Source organism: Ochotona princeps, chromosome 1, assembly GCF_030435755.1.
Source record: "Ochotona princeps isolate mOchPri1 chromosome 1, mOchPri1.hap1, whole genome shotgun sequence".
NCBI lineage: Eukaryota > Metazoa > Chordata > Mammalia > Lagomorpha > Ochotonidae > Ochotona > Ochotona princeps.
This window is the reverse complement of record NC_080832.1, coordinates 52536868-52558663: the sequence shown is the minus strand read 5'-3', so window position 1 is coordinate 52558663 and position 21796 is coordinate 52536868. Positions and strand designations below refer to the sequence as shown.

Sequence of the window (21796 nt, the reverse complement as noted above, 5' to 3'; positions counted from 1 at the left end):
GGGGACAATTTATAAAACTTTTGTTTATGTTTATTTTTCTCCCTTAGGTAGCTTTAAACCATAAGCTACTTTAAAATAAGAACCTGGCGAGCCCAGAAGGGAAAAAGAGTTTTCAACTTCTAGGAATTTTAGGTATCAAAAACACTTCTGTGCACGGGCTTCAGTACTGAATGGGTCCCTGGGATCTGCTGCGCTGGCCTTGAACTTCTGTGTTAACTAAATCTTCTTAGAAGATCATGTGATGTTGGAGTAGGAGGATTTATCCTGATGACTTTAGGATACTGGTTCCACGGTAGGTACGATTATGCAAAGCAAAGAATTCTGGAGAGAACTGCCAGAGAAGGAATTTAAAATGTGATTTAATATGAAAGTACTCTGATCCCGAAATAAGCCAACAGCAATAGCAGCAATGGAGAAATGTTAAGCATAGAAAACCAAAACACAGCTCCCTGAAGACTCGGTGTCAACTACAAGAAATGCTTTATGTACAATGAGAAAGCTTTAAACAAGTAAACAGATATGTTTTAGTTGACTTTATATATATAAATTTTATATATACAATATAATATAGAATAATGACACAGAAGGAAAGAAACAGGACAACTCCGAGTCTCTTTTCTTTTAAGCTTCTCCTTAATCACTAGCCAATTAAAGGTAGAGCACACTGGAGAATATATAAAAATTGCGAAGTGAAACAGACAGTGGAGTTATGTGCAATGAAACTAAATATTCTGGTGAGAGCAAAATACCTAGGTAATTAGGAGTTGCAAATAAGGATTGTGCACTTTTGATGATTTTGCGTGTGAATTACATACTTTCATGCTTGCATTTCAAATAGCTTTGTGTAATATGAACTTTAAATGCTATGTTAATAATTTAAAATTCTAACCTTTGTTTACTAAGAACAACATAAATAGCAAAACAAAAGCAAAAACATCATGACAAGGTGAGAAACACCATGGAAGAAAGGAAAAAGCTTTGTATTTTGGTAACTTTAATAGTAAATTTTCACTCTTGCTTTTGAACAGCTATCTGAAGACCTGTAGTTTGAAGGATTAGTTATATCCAAAATGTCAACTATATTTCAAACTGTCAACCCTGGGCCACTGCAGACTTCGCTTCCTGCCACACTGCACACCAAGTGATTCTCATAGGTGGCTTGTCTCTGGGGCTACCCTCTCCCCTTCATAGCCGGCTTCCATGTTGTTGACACATACATATCCACACACACGCCCACCCACACAGGCATGTGGACACGAGTGCAAGGGAGGGCTCGACCTTCGCTGAAGTCTAACCTGATTCAGGTTCCACTTCTGGGGCATCAGGTCTCTCAGGTCCTTCCGGTAAGGACCCTCGGATCTCCTTGGAGCCCTCAGGGCCCTCTGACTCTTCCGGGGCTTCCAACTCTTCACTCTCAGCCTCGTCTTCCTCCTCATTCTCAGCCTCATCAATTTCTAGAAAAAAAATTGGGAGAAAAGAAATGATCATTTCATTGAATCCAACAGAGATTTACTGGGTGCTGATAAGTTCTTTTCTCCTGGGGTAGGTGGCATAATGGGGAGAGAGATTAGGATCTCTGGATTAAAATGTAGTTATAGAGGATGCTAGCTTCCTGCTCAGAGTGCTGTGGGAGACCCCGACTAATGGCACATTTAAAAGGAGAAATATTTACAGTAGTTCCAAATACTGTAATGGTAGAGAACGAAGAATAGCCCAAGGCCCACTTGGTAAGGGGATGGTTAGAGCTACATTGTCCAATATCATAGCCACTAGATCCATCATCCACCACAGTAGCCACTAGACTTATGTGGCTAGTGAGCACTTGAAGTGAGGCTACTACAGACTGAGATATCAATGTCAGCATAAAACACACACAATGGATTTCAAAGATTGCAACTACATAGGCGACTTTCATTGTATCACCACTGGGCAGCATCAGGTTAGCATACCCTGTAATGATAGGGTTTCTCATAGGTCCCTAAAACTAATTAATAACCTAGTCTATTGATCAACATGCTAAATGCACATTTGGAAAGCATAACTCCAAGTTTTAGGTAATTGCTGAAAATACTTGCATATTAAATCTTCTGTGAAGAATATGGCATGAATGGTAGTATTGGAATATCTGCCCACTTTTCTGTTATATAATTATGAAATTGACATTATGAAAATGGAGAACAATTTTTGTGCAAAGATCTGAAACAAGATGAGCTTATTTCCTAGATTTTTGTGGGGGATTTCATCTGCCATTGAGAATCACGCCCTCATGGTAGGATATATCTCTGACATCTGAGTTGGAATCTAAATGCGAATGGTTAAACCCCAAAAGAAAAGAACAGTGAAATGTTCTAGCTGGGTCTAAGTCCAGACTCCGGTGTGCATGGCTTCTAAGTGAGGAGCCAGGAATGTGGTAAATCTTTTTGGGTTGGATAGAGGATTTTAAGGGTCATAAAACCCATGAATGAGACAGTGTGGATGACACCTGCTGTCTGCAGGGGCTTAGTAACTTACTCTTCAGGCTCCCAAAGCAAAAAACAGCTGACACTGAAACCATCTACCAAGATGTATGAAAGCATTTGAACTAGAGGAACTATTTGCATCTTTGGCAATATATTACACAAGGACTAGTGGCTGGCTTGGGGACTACCTAGCTACCACAGCTGTGAAAAAGTGATAAGCATAAGAAAGATGGATACCACTATATAGCGCCATATGAAAATTATCTTCATTTCCTCCGGTGTCAAAGTTAGGCACATTGGGGAGTGCTGGCAGCATTCATGACTAGTTGGAGTACATGCCAAGTTTCAATTAAAGGTCAGTGAAAATAAAGTTGGAGTCATTTTCTCATGGAAATTCACAAGCCCCTGAGTTTGAAAGCCATGGATTCCAGGTTAGGAATTCTAATCTTGAAAGAAATTTCCAACTTCCAAGGGGAAGTTCTGCTAAAGCATAATGACAATGGTTATAGCAAAGGCTTCTTGTTCTTTCAACCCTGGCAAAATTCTTTTTAGAGCAGTGATTCCATGAATCACATGTCACCATGTGTCACCATGTGATAAGAGCAACTGTCTAGACACCCTGCATAGCCAGCTCTCCCGGGGTGTGCACACGTTGGCATCTGAGTCCAGAGGCTTTTTCTCTTGAATCCATTACTCTAGGGATCAAATAATTTATTGCATAAATTGGAACACTTGGGAGGATGACAGGGGTCCTGTCCATCCTGTGAGGTCATAGACACACACTGGACTCCCACCAGCAACCTGGGAGATGTATGACCACATGTACAGTGCATGAGATACTGCTGGGAGTGTGCAGTCACAATACACAATTACATAGCACATCACAAGTCACATCAATGTGTCTTTGCCTTTTGCTTTCTGGTTCATGGCATTAATCAGTCTTCTATTTTCTTCCTCTATTCTCTGTGCTTCTTCCTTGGCTTTTCTGAAATGAAAAGATCCACAATTTAATTATCTTTGGAAAACGGGCATCTCATAAACACTAAAGGATTAAATATTTACAGTGATAAAGAGTAAATAGCTTATAATTTCTTAATATGTTTTATCTTACAACAAAATTTTAAATTACTCATGCTTATGCTACTTCATTTTCAGGCTTTGTTTGTTGTTGCTAAGGGGAAAAAATGGAATGTTACACTTTGAAAAACTAGGTACTAATCAGAAAACCTGTCCAAATGCAGAGGATCGCTGTTAGGTATTAAAACCTCTTATAAGCCACATAGAAGATCCAAGGACAAACAATGAGGACAGCAATTATCTTGCCATTTGACTGGCATGTTCTGATACTGATGCCTCACAATTTCTATAGTTTACAGAGCCTGAACTGTTGAAAAGCTGAACAGTGCAAAGGAAATTACATTAAAAAACTTCAATAGGGGAGAGGGCATTGGCCTAGCTCTTAAGATACTGGTTTGGAATGCCAATGCACCATATTGGAGTGTCTGGCTTGGACTCCTGCCTCCACATGACAGTGCAGCTTCCTGTGAGTGCATACTCTGGGAAGCAGTAGGTGGTATCCCTTGGACTTGGGTTCCTGCTGCTCATGTGTGAAACCTGCATGGAATCCTGGGATCTCATCTTTGGTTGCTGACTTTGGCTATTGTGTGCATTTGGGGAGACCATGAAAGGAAGGGAAATCTGTCTCTCTCCAGATAAATAAAATAGACACAACCACATATGAAAACAAAGTTTCCATAGGTGCTATCCTCAGTAACAGGTTTAGCAGATTTACACAGAGAAATTTAGTTCTCAGAAGAAAGAAAGATGGCAGAATAGGGCATGGACAGGTTTAAACTGATGGAGAATCATTAGCCAGGGTGAAACACAAAGGGCAGATTCCAAGTAATAATGGAGGGCAGGCCAATAGCAGAGGAGTATCTGGGAACCCTTGGACATGGGGAAGCAGTGGAGACGATGGAGCAGTGTCGCAGTGACCACATACCCCAGCAGCAGTCGACAAGCAGCAATCTGAACTCCACTGGCAACCAGAGCTCCACCAGCAACCAGGTGGGAAAGTGAATTTACCAGGAGCTCAGGAGGTGAACAAAGGCAAAGAACTGCCCATCCTGCTGATTTGTTTGATCTGACCAGGAGCAGAGACACAGCAGAAGATCCTCAAGCAGGTGGTGTAGGAACAAGGTGGATTTCAGAACCCAGATCCCCACCAGTACCACACTGAGTTCAGTTTTGTGTACTGGGGCAAAAGCTGTGATACGGGAGGGATGTTGGTGAGCTGTGCATGTGCTGGGCCAGGAGTAGGCTCGTTTCTGGCTCAGAGCATTGCACTGATCCCACAGGGAAAGCAGTAATGACTTTGTATCCTACAGGTCTCAACAAAGGTGGGTCCATTGGTCCCCAGACCTGGCAGCCAACAGATCCAAAGTCTTATCAGTGTCATGTCAGGTGCCATTTTATATGGTGTGGCAAAGGCTGTGGGACTGGAGGGACAACAGCGAGCTGTGCATGTACTAGGCTAGGAACAAAATTACTTCCAGCTCAGTGCATTGCACTGGTCCCCCAGGGAAAAAGTTCCAGTATGGCATCCTATAGGCTCCACCCAAAATAGGTCTGGGTGACCTCCAGACATAACAGCCAGAACACCCAGAACTCCACCAGTGCCACATTTGGCATCATTTTATGTAGTGTGGCAAAGGCTCTGGGAATGAAGGGATAACAGTGAGCTGTGCATGAGCTAAACTGGGAGTAAATTCACTTAAGGCTGAGTGCACTACACCAGTCCCTCAGGGAAAACAATACTGACATAATACCATGCAGAATCCACCCTAGATAGGTCCATGTATATCTCAGACCTAACAGCCAACAGGTTTTGGCAAGATCAGCACCACTGACAATCTAGTTATTTAGGACAGTTGGTGTCTCCCTAATCCTGGGCACTGCTTCAACTGGAAGAGAGAGGAAGGCTGAAAAAGCAACGGTGTTCAGCATGGGATCTAGGAGGTGGAGAGTCGTGATCCAGGAGATGGGTCTATGGAGGGATTCTGTGGTAGAAGTTTAGCACAAGAGCCCAGGCCTGAAACTCGCTAAAGGGAGTGGCACATGTGACTACAAACGAAGAACTGGGTATCAAACTTGATCAATAAAATCAACCCGCAGACCTGTGGGTGACTCAGCTTAGAAATCTTCCCTAAGGAGGAGAATCTGCTAACCACAAGCACAATGACCAAGAGCAAAAGAAGAGAGAGAGGCACAATGAATATTATTGAAGACTCCCTTGCAAAGGAGCAAAAGCCACTGCCAACCTCAGAGTTAACTGAGGACAACAGCAAGAAAATGGGGGATATAGAATTTAAAAAACTTGTTCTAAAGCTTTTTCTTATCAACAATGCGAAGCATATACAGGAGTTCGAGGAATTCAAAGAATATGTCACACAGGAAACAGCAACACTGAAATAACCAAGCTGAATTATTAGAAATGAAGGACACAATAGAGCTAATTAAATTTCAGACCCAGATTTGACTCCTAATTGTAGCTTCCTGCCAAGACAGGTCTTTTTATTTTAAATTATTATTTTATTTTGATAATCTTTACATAGTTGATTAGGGCACAAAGGATCAAGGGCTACAGGAAAGTGGGTAAGACTACTGTTTCCACATTTTCTTTCTTTTCTTTTTTTCATGTATCTGGGGTAAGGAGGGATAAAACGAGAAGCCCCACCCAGCCTCCCACCCATCCCAGCCAAGGCACGTCTTGAGGTGGTGAGGGGCAATGGTGATTACTCAAGTAGCTTCCTGCTACCCACCTTGGTGACCTGGATTGAGTTTCTGGTTCCTAGTTTCAGCCTGTCCCAGCGCTGTTTAATTTTAGTGTATTTTCTACAGCTTGGGTCTAAACTTCTCAAAAAAAAATTTTTTTTGGTTAATTCTGTTATAGGTCCTTGGGGTTTCCAGAAAGTGATATCTAAATCTTTCCCAATATTTGGAAAATTTTCAGCAATTATGTCACTTGATGGGGTTTCTGTGCCTTTCCCTTGCTCTTCTCTGTTTTCAATACTCATCATGAAAATATATTTTTCTCTTAGCAGTGTCCCATAAGTCTTGAAGGCTTATTTCATTCTTTTAAAAATTTCTTCTTCTTTTTGTCAAGCATTTCAAAAGACCCATCTTTAAGCTTATATATTTTCTTTTGCTTGTTCAATTCTGCTTTTGAGGTTCTCAAATTCTTTAATATTTTTGTTCCATGTTTTGAGTTCTTTTATTCAAGATTTCTGGTTGATTCTTTTCCATGATCTTTTCTCATTCAGATCATGCATCATCTTCTCAATGCTAATGAACTGTCTGAATTCTATTTATCTTACTACATTTCTTTAAAATTATCCTTTGAATACTTTCTCAATTTACCAGTTTCCATCTCTCAGCGATTGTTACAGTTATTTTTGTGTTCCTTTGGAGGAATCCTGTCACCTTAATTTTTCCTATACTGTCTAAAGATTTATTTATTTGAAAGACAGAGTTACAGGCAGGGAGAGAGAGAGGGAGGGAGAGAGAAGGAGAAAGACAGAAAGGAAGGGAGACAGAGGGAATCTTCCATCCATTGCCTCACTCCCTAAATGGCAACAATAGTTGGAGCTGGTCCAGGCCTAGCACTCCATTCAGGTCTTCCAGGTTGTTGGCATGTACTTGGGACAGCTGCAGGAACAGCTTTAATGTCAGATTTTACCTTTAGTGCAGACAGGGCAATTGTGTATGAGGGAGATGACCTGCTCAGGACATCTGCCCAGTTTTCTCCTGGAGTGGAGAGTGTATGGCATTGTGAAGTATCTGTTCCTCAGGGGTAGACTGGCCTGAGCTTCTGAGAACAGATGGCTCAACTGGGTGCTGGAGACAGAGGATGGAGGGCTTGGCCACCCAGTTGCTTCTTGGGTGGGTTGACTGGATGAGGGTCTCAGCAGGTTGAGCCACTTGGGGATGGCCGTTGATCTGTTAAGGTTAACTCCAGGAAGACTGGGCTTGTGGACAGGGCTGTGAGGCTCTGTCTGGTCCTGGGGCTCACTGTGGTAGGCCTAACCCTGAACCTGGGAGTAGAGCTGTCCTTCATTCCCCTTCTCTCCTAAGCAGGAGGCTTCTCTCTCTGCATTGTGCTGATTGAGTTGCATGAGGGATGGCGAGGGCACTTCCTTCTGTGATGCATTTTTTCTTATAACTATACTACCACCAGGCACCAGGATTGCTCATGCGATCTCCCAGCTCTTGTGAAGGGAGATTGTTAAGCGAATAGTTGTTCAAACTGATGTCCCTCATAGCGTTACATTTAGCAGATGATCTTACTGAAGCACTAGTTCTATTTTAAAAACTGTTTATAAAAAAGTTTATGGAAAATGTGTACTGTGCAAAACCAATCCATGAATTTCAATATTTTTTGTGCCCATTTGTTATAACAGGTTCTATTCTGAGGCACTGAGAAAGAAATGGTATGAGTTTGAAAGGAGCCCCTCAGAGCAACATGAATACCACTAATCACAAGCAAGAACAAAAATCAAATCTACAGGGAAGCTTGGATGGAGACTTTACATGAAGTTTATAAGGAGAGCACCCCAAAGATATGAGCAATTTACAAAAGAATGTCCATTTTAAAAATGGACCATATGATGTTGAAGACAAAGCCCACTGACAGCAGACAATCCAAATCAATTTGTGAGGGACAAAAATACCAGTCTCGTTTGTGCCTTCACGAAGTCTAATTAACAGCAGAAACAGTATCTGACATCGACATCACAGACCTCCCCAGTGGTTCAGTTTGCACTGAAAGGAAAGTGCAGCCAACAGTCTGTGCAACAGGTACCCAAAGTTTTGCCCTCAAATTGGTTGCAGGCAAGAGCAGGACGGTCAAGGGAAACCCTGAAGGATTTCTTCAAAGAACTGTCCCAGGAGACGAAACACGGCTTTGCCGATAAGATCCCGAAGACAAAGCTCAACCCCATCAGCAGCTACAGGAAGATGAGGCATTGAGGTCGAAGCCAAAGAAGACTGACCAAAGGGTGCTCAAGGTCAAAGAAAAACACCTGCCTGCTCTGGGAGTACGTGATTCCACTCTGACCACATTTCCATTCAACCCCCTCCTCAATAAAGGCGATTTTGTGAGAATTTCAGTGGGAAATCATTAGGCCCCTTACAGTTTTGATTCAACTCTTTGTTTTTTTCCCGCTAAGTTTTATTTTTATTCGACAGGCAGATTTATAGAGAGGAGAGATAAAGATCTTTCATCTGCTCATTCATTCTCCAAGAGGCTACAATGGTAAGAGCTCAAATGATCTAAAGCCAGGAGCCAGGAGCATCTTCTGGTTTCCCATGTGGGTGCAGGGTCCCAAGGCTTTGGGCCATCCTCAACTGTTTTCCCAAGCTGCAGGCAGGGAGCTGGATGGGAAGTGGAGCAGGTGAGACACTTTCCAGCACTCACACCCATATGGGATGCAGGTGCTTGCAAGGGGAGGATTAGACATAGAGCCCACGTGCCAGTTCCTATTCCATTGGCTTTTAAATCTAGGTTGTGTAGCTATAGCAGCAAGCCAGCTCACTGCGTGTGTGTTCTGCCTTGCGTATCTTGGCACACAGTTGGGGTGCAGCTCTGCGGGCTTTGCCTGCTTTGTGACTGGAGGAACCCTTCTGGGCAGCAGCCAGGTGCTCCCCTGTATTAGCTCAGCAGGCTAATCCTCCACCTCCAAGCATCAGCCTCACACATGGTTTGTGTCCTGATTCGTGTCCTGGCTTTATTTAGAAGAAGTTCAAGGCCCGGCGTGATAGCGTATTGATTAAAGTCATCGCCTTGCACGTGCTGGGATCCCATATGGGTGCCGATTCTAACCCTGGCGGCCCCACTCCTCATCCAGCTCCCTGCTTGTGGCCTGGGAAAGCAGTCGAGCACGGCTCAAAGTCTTGGGACCCTGTACCCATGTGGTAGACCTGGAAGAGACTCCAGGCTCCTTGCTTTGGATTGACTCAGCTCAAGTCATTGTGGCCGGTTGGGGAGCGAACCATCGGATGGAAAATCTTCCTCTCTGTCTCTCCTCCTCTCTATATATCCGCCTTTCCAATAAAAATAAATAATTCTTTAGAAGAAGTTTAATGTGGTGCATGAAAACATCTGTGTATTTTAGAGATACTAGAAGTACTTGTGAATTTGCCGTTTCTCTTAATTAGATTGGATTTAGTTAATAGACTACCATTTTGATATTAAAGTTATTTCATAGTAAAATTTGTAAGTACATGTTTAAGAGCTATGACAGATACAAGCGCCTGCTTATTACACCTGGCAGATTTTACCTTGCCTCTTCTTCTTCTCTTTTTTTCTTTCGTAAGTCTTCTACTAATCTTTCTAAAATCTTAGCATCAATTTCAGCCTTATTCTTCAAATATATTCTATTAAGTAAAAGTTTTCCTGAAATAAATAGAAAAATAATATTTTCAAAGGCTATAGATTAAAATATATTTAGAAGTGAGAAACAGAAATTATTTCTACCAACATCCAAACATATTTTCCTTTAAGCATTTATCTAAATAAAGTCTGGATTTTTAAAGATATTAATAGACCATCTTTAATTATTTTAAAAAGTACATATTATTATGGGATATGATATGAAAATAGATGACATATTTTCCCCTGAAAACTCTCATCTCAAATATATTTGCTAAGAGACAATAGAACAATTAAAATTTAGTTCTGCTATCTTTTATTCTCGATTTGTCCAACTTGATACAAAGAACTAAGATATTGTATTTGCCCTCAGTCTTATCTGTTTTTTTTTTTGTTTTTAAAGATTTATTATTATTGGAAAGTCGGATATACAGAGAGGAGGAGAGACAGAGAGGAAGATCTTCCATCCGATGTTTCACTCCCCAAGTGAGCCGCAACGGGCCGGTGCGCGCCCATCTGATGCCGGGAACCAGGAACCTCTTCTGGGTCTCCCATGCGGGTGCAGGGTCCCAAAGCTTTGGGCTGTCCTCGACTGCTTTCCCAGGCCACAAGCAGGGAGCTGGATGGGAAGTGGAGCTGCCGGGATTAGAACCGGCGCCCATATGGGATCCTGGGGCGTTGAAGGCAAGGACTTTAGCTGCTAGGCCACGCCGCCGGGCCCTTATCTGGTTTTTAAAAAATGATTTCTTGATTAATTTGAAAAAGACAGAGGGGTCGCGGTGGAGGAGAGGAAGAGGAAGAGGGAGGAGAGAGCTTCCATGTCTTGGTTCACTCCGTAAATGCTTCCATAGCCAGGGTTGGGTCGGGCAGAACCCAGGAGCCTGGAACTCCACCTCGGTCTTCCCCATGGGCGGCAGGGATCCAAGTCATCACCCACCACCTTTCCAGGGACAGTAAGAAGCAGCAGCCAGGACTTCAACAAGCACTTTAACATGGCATGTTAGTGCCACAAACTATTGCTTAATTTGCTGCACCCAAATGCTGCCCTTGCCCCTCCTCCACCCCAAGTCTTATCTATTGTTCCTTTAGAAGCCATAGCTACTGACTGGGAGCGGATGTTCAATTCTCAGCTCCCATGAACGCTTATAAGGGCGTGCCGGACAGATCAGTGACTGTGGCACACTGCCTCTGGCTACCTCATGGGTAAATGGAGCCTCCTGCTGTGTGTCTCTAGGTCCTGCAGCAATTGCTGGGTGGGACATATATCCAGGGAAGGTAAAGAGTTTTTTATATTTCAACTGAAAATACTGTCAGCAGTAACAGAAAGTTTCCCTTTCAAATTTACGTGATGAATATTTACCAACCATTGCTTTCGAAATCTGATAGATAGATAACCAAATCAGGTATCAGTCCTTTGTCTATTAAGACCATCCAGAGATCTTTGGCCACAGGGCAATTGTCCAGGATCCATCCTCCCTGCTTTGGGGCACCAACAAATCTGTTCTGATTTTCCTTCATTACCTGTGAAAAATTACATCCTAATATTACCATCTTAATTTGGCAAGCCAAGGAAGTTATTTTCATCTGCCTTCTTTTTTTTTTTTTGTAGATCTAGGATATCTTTTGAATTCTTTTGACTCTCAGAAAGAAAAAAAAAAGCCTGAGAAACTTAATTTTAAAAAGGAAATGAAAAAAAGCAATAACATTTTAAGTTTTAAAAGTTAGGATGGGAAGAAAGGCCTTTCTAAAACCAACCCAGCAGTACATTATTGCTGTAAATGATTTGGTATCACAGAATGGGCATCTTGATTCAGAAAGTCTGGTGCAGGGCAGGGTGGGGGTCCTGGAGATGGGGCTCGCCTTTGAGTGTCAAGGTCACCATCAGACGGAGAACACCCGTTGCTTGCTTTCCTTTTGCTTTGCATCTCTCAGAGTGAGAACTGAAAGAAACAGCAGGTTGCCAACGAAAGGAATGGGGTCAAATGAAATCTTGCAGGGGTTGAGTTCTCAACCTGCATCCACTCTTCTTTTTTTTTTTTTTTTAAAGATTTACTTTATTTCCATTACAAAGTCAGATATACTGAGAGGAGGAGAGACAGAGAGGAAGTGGAGCCGCCGGGATTAGAACCAGCAGCCATATGGGATCAAGGCAAGGACCTTAGCCACTAGGCCACGCAGCCAAGCCTGCATCCACTCTTAAAAAGCAAAAGCTTCGTCAGACGTTGGGACCTGAGTGTGTGGGTCTGTGCCTGCGCAGTTCTGAGGGCTTGGACCAAGTTTCTGTGCTGTCAGGTGGTCGCGGTCTATCAGAGGTTAGAGGGAAGAGAAGTCAAGAGGAACACTGTGTAGCTCTCTGGCATATGCAGGATTTAAGCTTATTTGCTTTCTGAAATCTTATCTGAATAAATAATTTTTTTCGGGGGGAGACAAGAATTTTAACACTTTGCAATGTATGGAACTCAGAGAAGGTAAAGTTATGTGAAAGAAATATAAATGACTAATAAAAACTTTACTCTCCAAGTTTGAAAGATAGAAAAATTAAAACTTTGTGACATAAGTGATAATTCCTCCATGTCATGTAACTTTTTTTTGAAAAATACTTCATGTTTTTTATGATATTTTCTTGAGTAAATGCTAATTTGTTTAATCATCCTTTTACTGCTAAATGAAGAATTCTAACTTTGCTATGGCATTGTGTAAGCACTCTACATTTCCTTTGATCAGATTCATGCAAGATGTGTATTTAGGGCAAAAGGAAAAAGGAGTAACATTTTAAGTGGTTTTCATATGTATTTTATACTGTTTCAAAAAGCATATAAATCAATTTTCCATATTTTTTAAGGATTTATTTGTTTATTTGAAAGGCAGCGTTACAGAGAGATAAAGAGCAACAGAGGGAGAGTGAGAGAGAGAAGAGAGTGAGAGAGAGAAAGAGATAGAGAAAGAAAGAGAGAGAGGAGAGAGAGAGAGAGAAAGATCTTCCATCTGCTGGTTCACTCCCCAAATGGTCACAACAGCTGGAGCTGGGCTGGTCATTAGCTAGGAGCCAGGAACTTCTTCTGGGTCTCCAATGTGCGTGCAGGGGCCCAAGGACTTAAGCCATCCTTTGCTGCCTTCCCAGGCACCTAAGTAGCAAGGTAGATCAGAAGTGGAGCAGCTGGGACTTGAACAGGTGTCATATGGGATGTAAGTGTCACAGGCAGCAACTTAACCAACTACGCCACTGGCTGCTAAATAATTTTTTTTCCTTCCTAACAGTGTTTGAAAGTGACTGGATCGGGCCCGGCGGCGTGGCCTAGTGGCTAAAAGTCCTCGCCTTGAACGCGCTGGGATCCCATATGGATGCCGGTTCTAATCCCGGCAGCTCCACTTCCCATCCAGCTCCCTGCTTGTGGCCTGGGAAAGCAGTTGAGGATGGCCCAATGCATTGGGACCCTGCACCCATGTGGGAGACCCGGAGGAGGTTCCAGGTTCCTGGCTTCGGATCGGCACAGCACCGGCCGTTGCGGCTCACTTGGGGAGTGAAACATCGGACGGAAGATTTTCCTCTCTGTCTCTCCTCCTCTCTGTATATCTGACTTTGTAATAAAATAAATCTTTAAAAAAAAAAAAGAAAGTGACTGGATCATTACAGTCTCATTAATACTGATGGTTAGAAGACATTTTGATAATTTCATAAATGAGGGATTATATTCTTTTGCAGCTTGCTAACTGAACCTTTAATGTTTTAAAAAATGACTTTTCTCAGGTGTTTCACTGTAGGGATGAGTAGCTGACCAATGGTCTCCTCGAAGGCTAGGTTTACTCCATTTGAAGGTTGCCTGATATTGAACACACAGAGCAGAAAGTAGGGGTTCTTGGTGTTTCTGAAGGGGCAAAGCAACATGGGAACAACCTGCAGAGATGCAGAAGCTGAAAGGCCAGACGGGAAACTCAGAGGGAGCCTTGGCAACCCGAGGCTCAGAGAGAGGCTGGGATGGCGGGGCTCAAGGAGACTTGCCCTGGTCTTACAGAAAGGTTCTAACTTTCACAGGCTATTGCTTTTCCCTCTTCCAGAACGATCTTCAATTAACAGTACAGGAAGCACAGACACTCAGTGGTAGTCCATGGCTGATGCCTTCTGCCTTTGACTTTTGAGAGCAGCAAAAAAGGGGGCTGCAGAGACCTGGACATGTTCGCCTTGTGAAAGGCAAGCCTTGTGCTTTGGCAGCTGTGGCTTTCCTCTGTCTCTCCTGGACTGGCAGCTCACATGTGTGGTCTCTCCTCTCCCCCACAAATATGTACCCAAACAGACCGGAGGTGATGAATTAGCCGGGAAGCAAAACTTGCCTCCATTTGTGACTACCTAGCTCACTGATGAAATATTTGAGTTTGGTGCTGGTTTCATAGGCATCCTTTTCTAACCATTGGAACTGAATTGAAGACAATATAAGTTAATGGACAAACTTCATTGCTATGAAGTTATAGAACATCATTTTGTTGGTAACTGAAAACAATGTGCATCTGTCACTGTTCGCTGGGCTATTTTACACATAGCCATGCTGACTACAGCATGCATGGCAATGTTAAGGCTATGCATTTTAATACTAAAAGGAGACTAAATAATTATACACACAGTAACAATGCTTCCTTAGTTACAGGTAACTCAATGACAGAAATTAGGTGTCTAAAATTTTTTCTTACTTCTCTGAGGACTTCCTCTAAGATTTCAGCATGTTTTTCGAATGGCTGGTCAAAGTTCATATCCTTGGCCGCTTTCAGAGTGTCTTCCAGTATGGCAACAACTGCTGGGTGATCCGCAGTAATCTCCTCTATCGAATCTTCTATTGAGGCTAAAGCAGAGGAAGTTAATCAATCAATGTCATCTGTACTTTCAGTGGACAGTCAGTTCCCGACCCAAGGCAGATGATCTTTTTGTGACTGCAACACATTCCGTCCGCAAGGGAAACCAAAACTTGAGAAGGGAACTGTTAGGTTGGGAATCACAAGCCAGCAGAGCAGTGTAAGGACAGGTGTATCAGGGAGTACATGAGGCAAGAAGAAAAGTCACATTAGGGAGAACCAAGGAGGTCAGGCAGGACAGAAGAGTGGCAGAGGATTCCGGTCCTGGGGTGAGAGTCAGCATACACAATGAGTTAGCGGAAGAGTCAGGACCTCGGAATCTTCTCTTAGTCAGAGGTGTGGGGGGCATGGTGCAGTCAACATCGCCAGGGGAACATCCCGAATGTTTTAGAAACTTCTGTCAGGTTGTTCATGTTATCCCATGGCCACTCTCCTCTTTTTTTTTTTCTTTTTTAATAATAGAATCCTGTTTTTTTTCCCCCTAGGGCTGCAATGTTGTCTAGCTAAAAAAGTAACATCACTCAACTTTCTTTGAACAGCTTGTTTGGCTGAAAAATTGCCAACACATTTTGTTCAGCAAGTCTTTCTGTCAATGGTTTAGAATACCGGTATCAGCCCCTTGATTCACCTCCTTTTCTGGGATGTGATGGTTGGGGGCTTCAGCAGCCACCTTGTGTGTTACTATGGTAACCACCTCCCAGGAAAAGCAAAGTAGAAAGATGGTTTTCCTGTCGCCTCACTATTTCTTTCTTCATCAAAAAGATAAATCTTCTGTCACTTTTTCTGTGTTCCTATGCATCTACCTGTTTGTAACAGAGTAGCTTTTCAGATAAAGTTGAGCAGTAAGATTAAAAAAAAAAAACCTCACATTTCTCCTTCTAAATTCTGAGGGAGCTATTTGTGTTTTTCAGAACCATAGTCAGCCCAGATACGAATTTACCTTTGCCTTTTTTTTCATCTCCATCAGGGTCTTGAGAACTTTTAAATGTGGATGCTTCACCAATTTCCCTTTCATCTGCAAATAAAGCAGTGTTAATGCCTGAAGACGTTAAAGAAAAACGTAGGGACATTTCCAAGAGATGTCGTAGAATGGGCCCAGGGGCTGTGCAGGGCTAAGCAGCAGGGCACAGGGACTGCGTTGTCACCAGGAAGCGGCCATCCTTGTGCTCCTCCAGCAGATGGCTGGGAAAGGCACAGCTGCCTGCTTTCCACTTGCAGCATGACCCCCCAGCGGGGGAGGGGGAGGGCAGACCATGCTGGGGAGAGGGGCTCTCTTTGTGGGTTAGTGCAGCAGAGGAGGGCCTCCCAGCTGCCCCAGTGCCAGCCAGCATTTGAATGCATGGGGGTGTGGTGGCTCTGGGAAGAAGTGTCACCTGTTGTGCTGGGGGAGCAGGGGAGTGGTCTGTGAGCTGTTGACTATGTTCTGGTCACATGTTGGGCTTGAACTAAACAGCAGGCAAACACATCTGTCTGCAGTGGGATGAGGAGCTAACCCAAAAAATGAGCAAAATAATGTCTAGATGCACATGAAAATGGGCATAAAATAGTTAAACCAATCTGGAGAAGAGCAAAATGTAAGAATGTGTGTCTGTGTGTGTGTGTGTGTGTGTGTGTGTGTGTGTGTTGGGGGGCAAATATCTGGGTGAGAGGAAGACTTTTTTAAGAAGAAAAGCCACCTAGTTTTGGGAAAAATATGAAAAATGAGAGATTAATCTAGAAAGTCTATGCAGAGACCACATAGTTGATACAATTTAGGAAAGCTGCAAAAGAAAAAAAGTCATCTCAGAAGAAATGTAGTTAATAAATATTAACGAAATAAACTTCAGAAGTAAAAATTGTAATAACATTGAAAGAAAAGACAGAAAATACTGACATGTGACCTGTATGTAAAAGAGGGGAACATAATTTGTAACAACCTTTAAGGATTTACGATTCCAGGACCAGCAGCATGGAGTAACATCCTAATTCTCTGCCTGTGGCACTAGCATCCCACATGGCCACCGGTTCAAGTCCCATCTGCTCCACTACTGATTCAGCTCCCAGCTTATAGACTGGGAAAGCAGCAGAGAATGGCCCCAGTGCTTGAGACCCTGGCTCCCAGCTTTGGACTAGCCCAGATTTGAGTGTTGCAGTCATGTGGGGAGTGAACCAGTGGATGAAATATCTGTTTCTCCTTCTCTTTCTGTAGATCTGAATTTCAAATAAAAATAAATCTTTTAAAAACAGATTTATCATCCTTGCATTTTAGGGATATATTTAATTAAAAGGCATAGTTACAGAGAGTGAGAAAGACACATGCACACAGATTTTCCAAAGTTCACTCCCCAAATGTTTGCAATGACCAGGGCTAGACCAAGAGGAAGCCAGACGCCTAGAATTCCATCTAGGTCTCCCACGTGTGTGGCACTTGGGCCATCCTCTGCTGCCTTTCCAGCCCATTAACAGGGAGCTGAATCCGAGGTGGAGCAGCTGGGACTTGAACCAGAGGCCATATGGGATGCGGCAATTTAGGTGATGACTTACCCTGTTATGCCACAATGCCAGCTCCTGGAATAACTTTCGTAGAGAATAGTTTCTTTTGTATATAATTCTATATCCATTAATCTAGACAGTTCATACAGGTCAAGGCAGAAGAAAAATTCATTGGAGCATTATTTATAGTAGCAGAGAGAGAAAAAGAGAGAGCGCCCTATATTTATAATAGCACTATCCACAATAATGAAAATAAGCCAGATGCCCGTCAAAAGAGGAATGGATAAAGAAACTGTGGTATATCCATCCCATGGAATACTACATACCTATTAAAAAGAATGAAATTCTATCATTTGCAACAAAATGGTCCCAATTGGAGACCATTGCTCACAATGAAATAAGTCAGTCTCAAACATATGAATACCTTATGTTCTCTCTGCTATACATGCAAAATACAACAAACAGATATAAAAGTGAACAAGTATATGCATTTACTCTCATGGATGAACTGTATAATGGAGATTAGCATACTGGGAAGTGAAGACACATTGTATTATGCATCTCTACTCCCGAATAAAAGGAGAACTGCCAATGAAACAGTCAAATATACCTTGCCAGTATGATACTAGATTTTCTGCCTTTGTCTATACCGACAAAGCCATGATATGGTTAAATAGCAGAATGTGAAGCTTCTAACTGTCACTGAAGGACTATAGTCCTGCAATAATATGGGGGAAAATGGGGAAGGAAGAAGGGGAGAATCCCTGTACCTACCAAACTATATCATGGGAAATAACAATAACAATAAAGGAATAATGAATAAATAAAAACGTAAATTTCCACTACTGTCTATAAGCACGGAAACTGATTAATAACTTAAAATGAGGGCTAAACTATTTCTAGCAAATTAACTTCTAATAAAGTAAAGTAATTATGGTACATCGTAAGTCAAAAAGTTAGAAACGGGTAGGCATTTGGGCTATCAGGAATCTGCATTCCGTATTACAGCAGGTTTTGGTGATGGCTCAAGTGACTCAGTTCCTGCATCCGTGGGAGAGATCTGATTGAGCTCCTGGTGGGCATTTGGGGAGTGAATGAACTGTGGGAGTGCTCTCTCTTTTTCTCTCTCTCCCTCATTACAGAAAAGGTAAAAGTAGATTACAATACAAACATTTATGTAATGTTAAATTATATATATCACAGGGGTTTTCCAAAAGTTCATGAAAAATGCCTATCATGGAAAAACTATGTCTAACATTTTTTGCTCCAAAATCCACATCTTTCAATTCTATCTTCCCATGAGTCTCCTGAAATACCTCAGCATAATTAGAATTATATAATGTTGTATAATGTACTTATTGCCTTAATTATGTTAAGTTACAAATAGAAATACTTTGTAAAGATTTTAAAGAGCATGAGAGGCAGATAATAAAATTTCGCAGTTAAAATTTATGGATTTATGAAGCTCTGATTCGAATACATTAAAGGCAGATGAAGGCTTTTAGAAAAGTATTGCTAATTATATAATGATTGTATCAAATTTGGAAATGAAAGAATTTCTTTGGGCTCTATTTGCATTTTATTCCTCATTTTCTGTTTTGTTCTTTATTCTAGTATATTCATTTCTGTTCCATAGATGTTCAATTTGCTTTTTAGTTTTCTAAACTTATTTATTTGCTTATGTATTTCTTGGAGAGGCAGAGAGATAGAAAGCTCGCATCTGCTGGTTCACTTCCTTGCAATGGCCAGGGCAAGGATGACCCTGAGCCAGGAGCCAGGAATTCAACCCAGGTCTCTCCTGTGGGTGGTGGGAATCCAAGTCCTTGAGCCAGCTTCTGCTGGCTGTCAAGGTCTGCATCAGCAGGAAGCAGAACCAGGAGCTGGGCTGGTACTTGAACCCAGGTACTCCAATATGGAGCTCTGAATCTTAACTGGCAACTTTCCCGGCTAGGTCAAATGTCACCCCAGTAATTCTTCTGTTTAATGGGAAAAAAAGATCTGGAAGCAGAACAGTGTCAATTTGTCTCATTAGCAATCAATATTAGCACCTTGGCCATAGAGGATATTTTCCGACTTTGTTTTGGCTTCTTCAGTGTACTCAGTAATGTCGTGGGTGGTAGCTGCTGTAAAAGAAGAATATACTGTACCGGCTGATATTTACAGATTGGGAAGGCTCTAATACCATTAGCAATATATCTCTTCACCTTCTTCACCAAAGGTGGAAGGCAACTCTTCAAACTCTCCAAACTCTTTTCTTCCAAAGTGTCTTTGAAATTCTCTTAAAGTTGTCTCAGCTGAAAGAGAGTAATTGGTCCTGTTAGGAAGAGGTAGTTGTGGGGGTAGGTAGACTTGGGGTTAGTGATGTAGAAGTCACAGTTTTGAAGCCGGAGAGTCCTGGGTTTGAGCTCTGTCCCTTACGAGCCGTGTGACTTTGGCAAACCCCTTGACTTCTCGGTCCCAGCTTCCATGAGGGTCACTGGACTTGAAGCACTGGCCCCTTGCAGCTCCTATCTTCTAAATTGTGTGACCCTTTATGTTAAAAAAGAAAAGAAAAACCCCTCAACATTCTTCAGTGACAAATTTTCCATAAAAAATGCACTGGGCTGGGCCCGGTGGCATGGCCTAGCGGCTGAAGTCCTCGCCTTGAAAGCCCCGGGATCCCATATGGGTGCCGGTTCTAATCCCAGCAGCTCCACTTCCCATCCAGCTCCCTGCTTGTGGCCTGGGAAAGCAGACCCTGCACCCACGTGGGAGACCCGGAAGAGGTTCCAGGTTCCTGGCTTCGGATCGGCACAGCACCGGCCTTTGCGCTCACTTGGGGAGTGAGTCATCAGATGGAAGATCTTCCTCTCTGTCTCTCCTCTCTGTAATCTCACTTTGCGATAAAAATAAATAAATCTTTAAAAAAAAATGCATTGGGCTAAACTCAATAGACCAACATGGCAATAGTTTACATTTGAAGAAGAGTTAACTCTATTATTGCCAGATGTGGAATAATCATTGAAAAGCAAGAGGTTTTTTTGTTTGCAGTGCATGAGAATAAGCATCTATTTTTGTGCTCCTATGGGCAAAGGCAATTCACAGAAATCCAAAATTTACAGATGTAGGAGATGAATTGCTGTGATTGGCACATCTATGACTTGCAAGAAACATTACAGTCCGGTGTTCTTCGTCTCCGAGCCAGGCTAGTGTCCCTTGCTGAGCTAGGTCTCAGTCAAATGTCCTCTCCTTGGACACCACTTTCCTGGTTATGCAATACTCAGGCATCTCTACTGCCATCCCTGTCTGCTTCACTGTCATGTTATAGTGTCTGTATCTATCCACTTGGCTCTCCTTCGGTTCTCTGTTAAAATGAGAGAGCCCCCAAGGACAGGGGCTTCATATATCTTATTTGCTTCTGTATCCCTACTCTGTAAAATCATACAAAGTTGCTGTTCAGAGATTTGTTGATGAATTAATAAATTCATTTGGTCCAGTCATAAGTAGGTTGAATCACAATCCTTCTTAGTAGTCTGGACCAATATTTTTCCAGCTGCAGTATAATTTTTATATTTTTGATGTTCATTTTGAAGACATACTAAAATCTGTCTTGCATGCTAAATTACCCAAATGGGAATTTGAATGGCATGTGATTTCTGTGCCAGTCTCTTAACAAATGCATGTTTGTTTGTTTATTTGAAAGGCAAAGTTTTGGAGATTGAGACAGAAAAAGAAACAGAGAGAGAGAGAATACAAATCTCTTCAATTCACTCCCCAAACACCCACACAACATCTGGGAGTGGGGCCCCCTGACTGGGCCAGGCTGAGCCAGGAGCCTGGAATTCAATCTAAATTTCCAAGGCAGGAGCCAGGGACTGAAGTACTTGAACCCACATTTTCTGTCTCCCAGGATGTGTATCAGCAGGAAGGTGGACTGGAAATGTAGGTGCCTCAATTAACAGTGACACCACTGTTTTTGTTATATTTTGTAAAACAAAAACAGTGTTTTTGTTATATTTTGTAGCTTCATGCTCACCATGATAATTCCTTACTTGTTTACAGGTTAATGAGAAAGGTGAAGGACAGATTTCTTAGGCAAATAAGGTACTCTCGTCTGGTACCTTTTGCCATGTAGGAAGAGGTACGTTTTTACTTAAAAAGATATGAGTACAGAAAATGATGGGAAACTTCTCAGTTCATGTAAAAATTGAAGAAAAATACTGATGGCAAAATCTGACAAATGGAACACACACACACACACATAAAAGAAAACTAGGAATGAATCACACTTATAAATGTAGGGAAAATTGAAATCAACAAACAAAAGTAAAAATATATGATATAAAGCAATAAAGTAGGAGTGGGCATTCAAACTAGTGGTCAAGATGTTGGTAAGGAGGCACACTTCCCCAAATGGATTGCCTGGATTCTTGACCAGCTAGCTTCCTGCTACTGTGGATCCTGGGAGGCTGTAGTGGTCCTGACTCAACTAATTGGATTCCAGTATCCATTTGGGAGTCCTGGATTGCGCTCTCAGTTCTCAGCTTTGGCCCTTGCAGACATTCTGGGAGTAAACCAGTGGATAAGGACTCTGTGTGTCTTTTTCTCTGTGTCT

At 42.3% G+C, this 21796-nt stretch overlaps 1 protein-coding gene across 3 annotated transcripts in view; it reads right to left on the bottom strand.

Moving 5' to 3' along the window:
- Window positions 1–21796, bottom strand: part of AK9 (adenylate kinase 9) — a 100141-nt gene that overhangs the window by 35811 nt on the left and 42534 nt on the right. The window contains exons 14-21 of one of the 3 annotated variants that reach the window (XM_058659685.1): window positions 19407–19496; window positions 19251–19325; window positions 15671–15745; window positions 14572–14720; window positions 11253–11409; window positions 9798–9912; window positions 3368–3444; window positions 1296–1454 (exon numbers count right to left, since the gene is read on the bottom strand). In XM_058659685.1, coding sequence (XP_058515668.1) covers window positions 1296–1454; window positions 3368–3444; window positions 9798–9912; window positions 11253–11409; window positions 14572–14720; window positions 15671–15745; window positions 19251–19325; window positions 19407–19496 — 897 coding nt within the window. Of the gene's footprint in view, window positions 1–1295; window positions 1455–3308; window positions 3445–9797; window positions 9913–11252; window positions 11410–14571; window positions 14721–15670; window positions 15746–19250; window positions 19326–19406; window positions 19497–21796 lie in introns of those variants that run through there. The other 2 variants (XM_058659643.1, XM_058659597.1) reach the window with 2 other exon arrangements.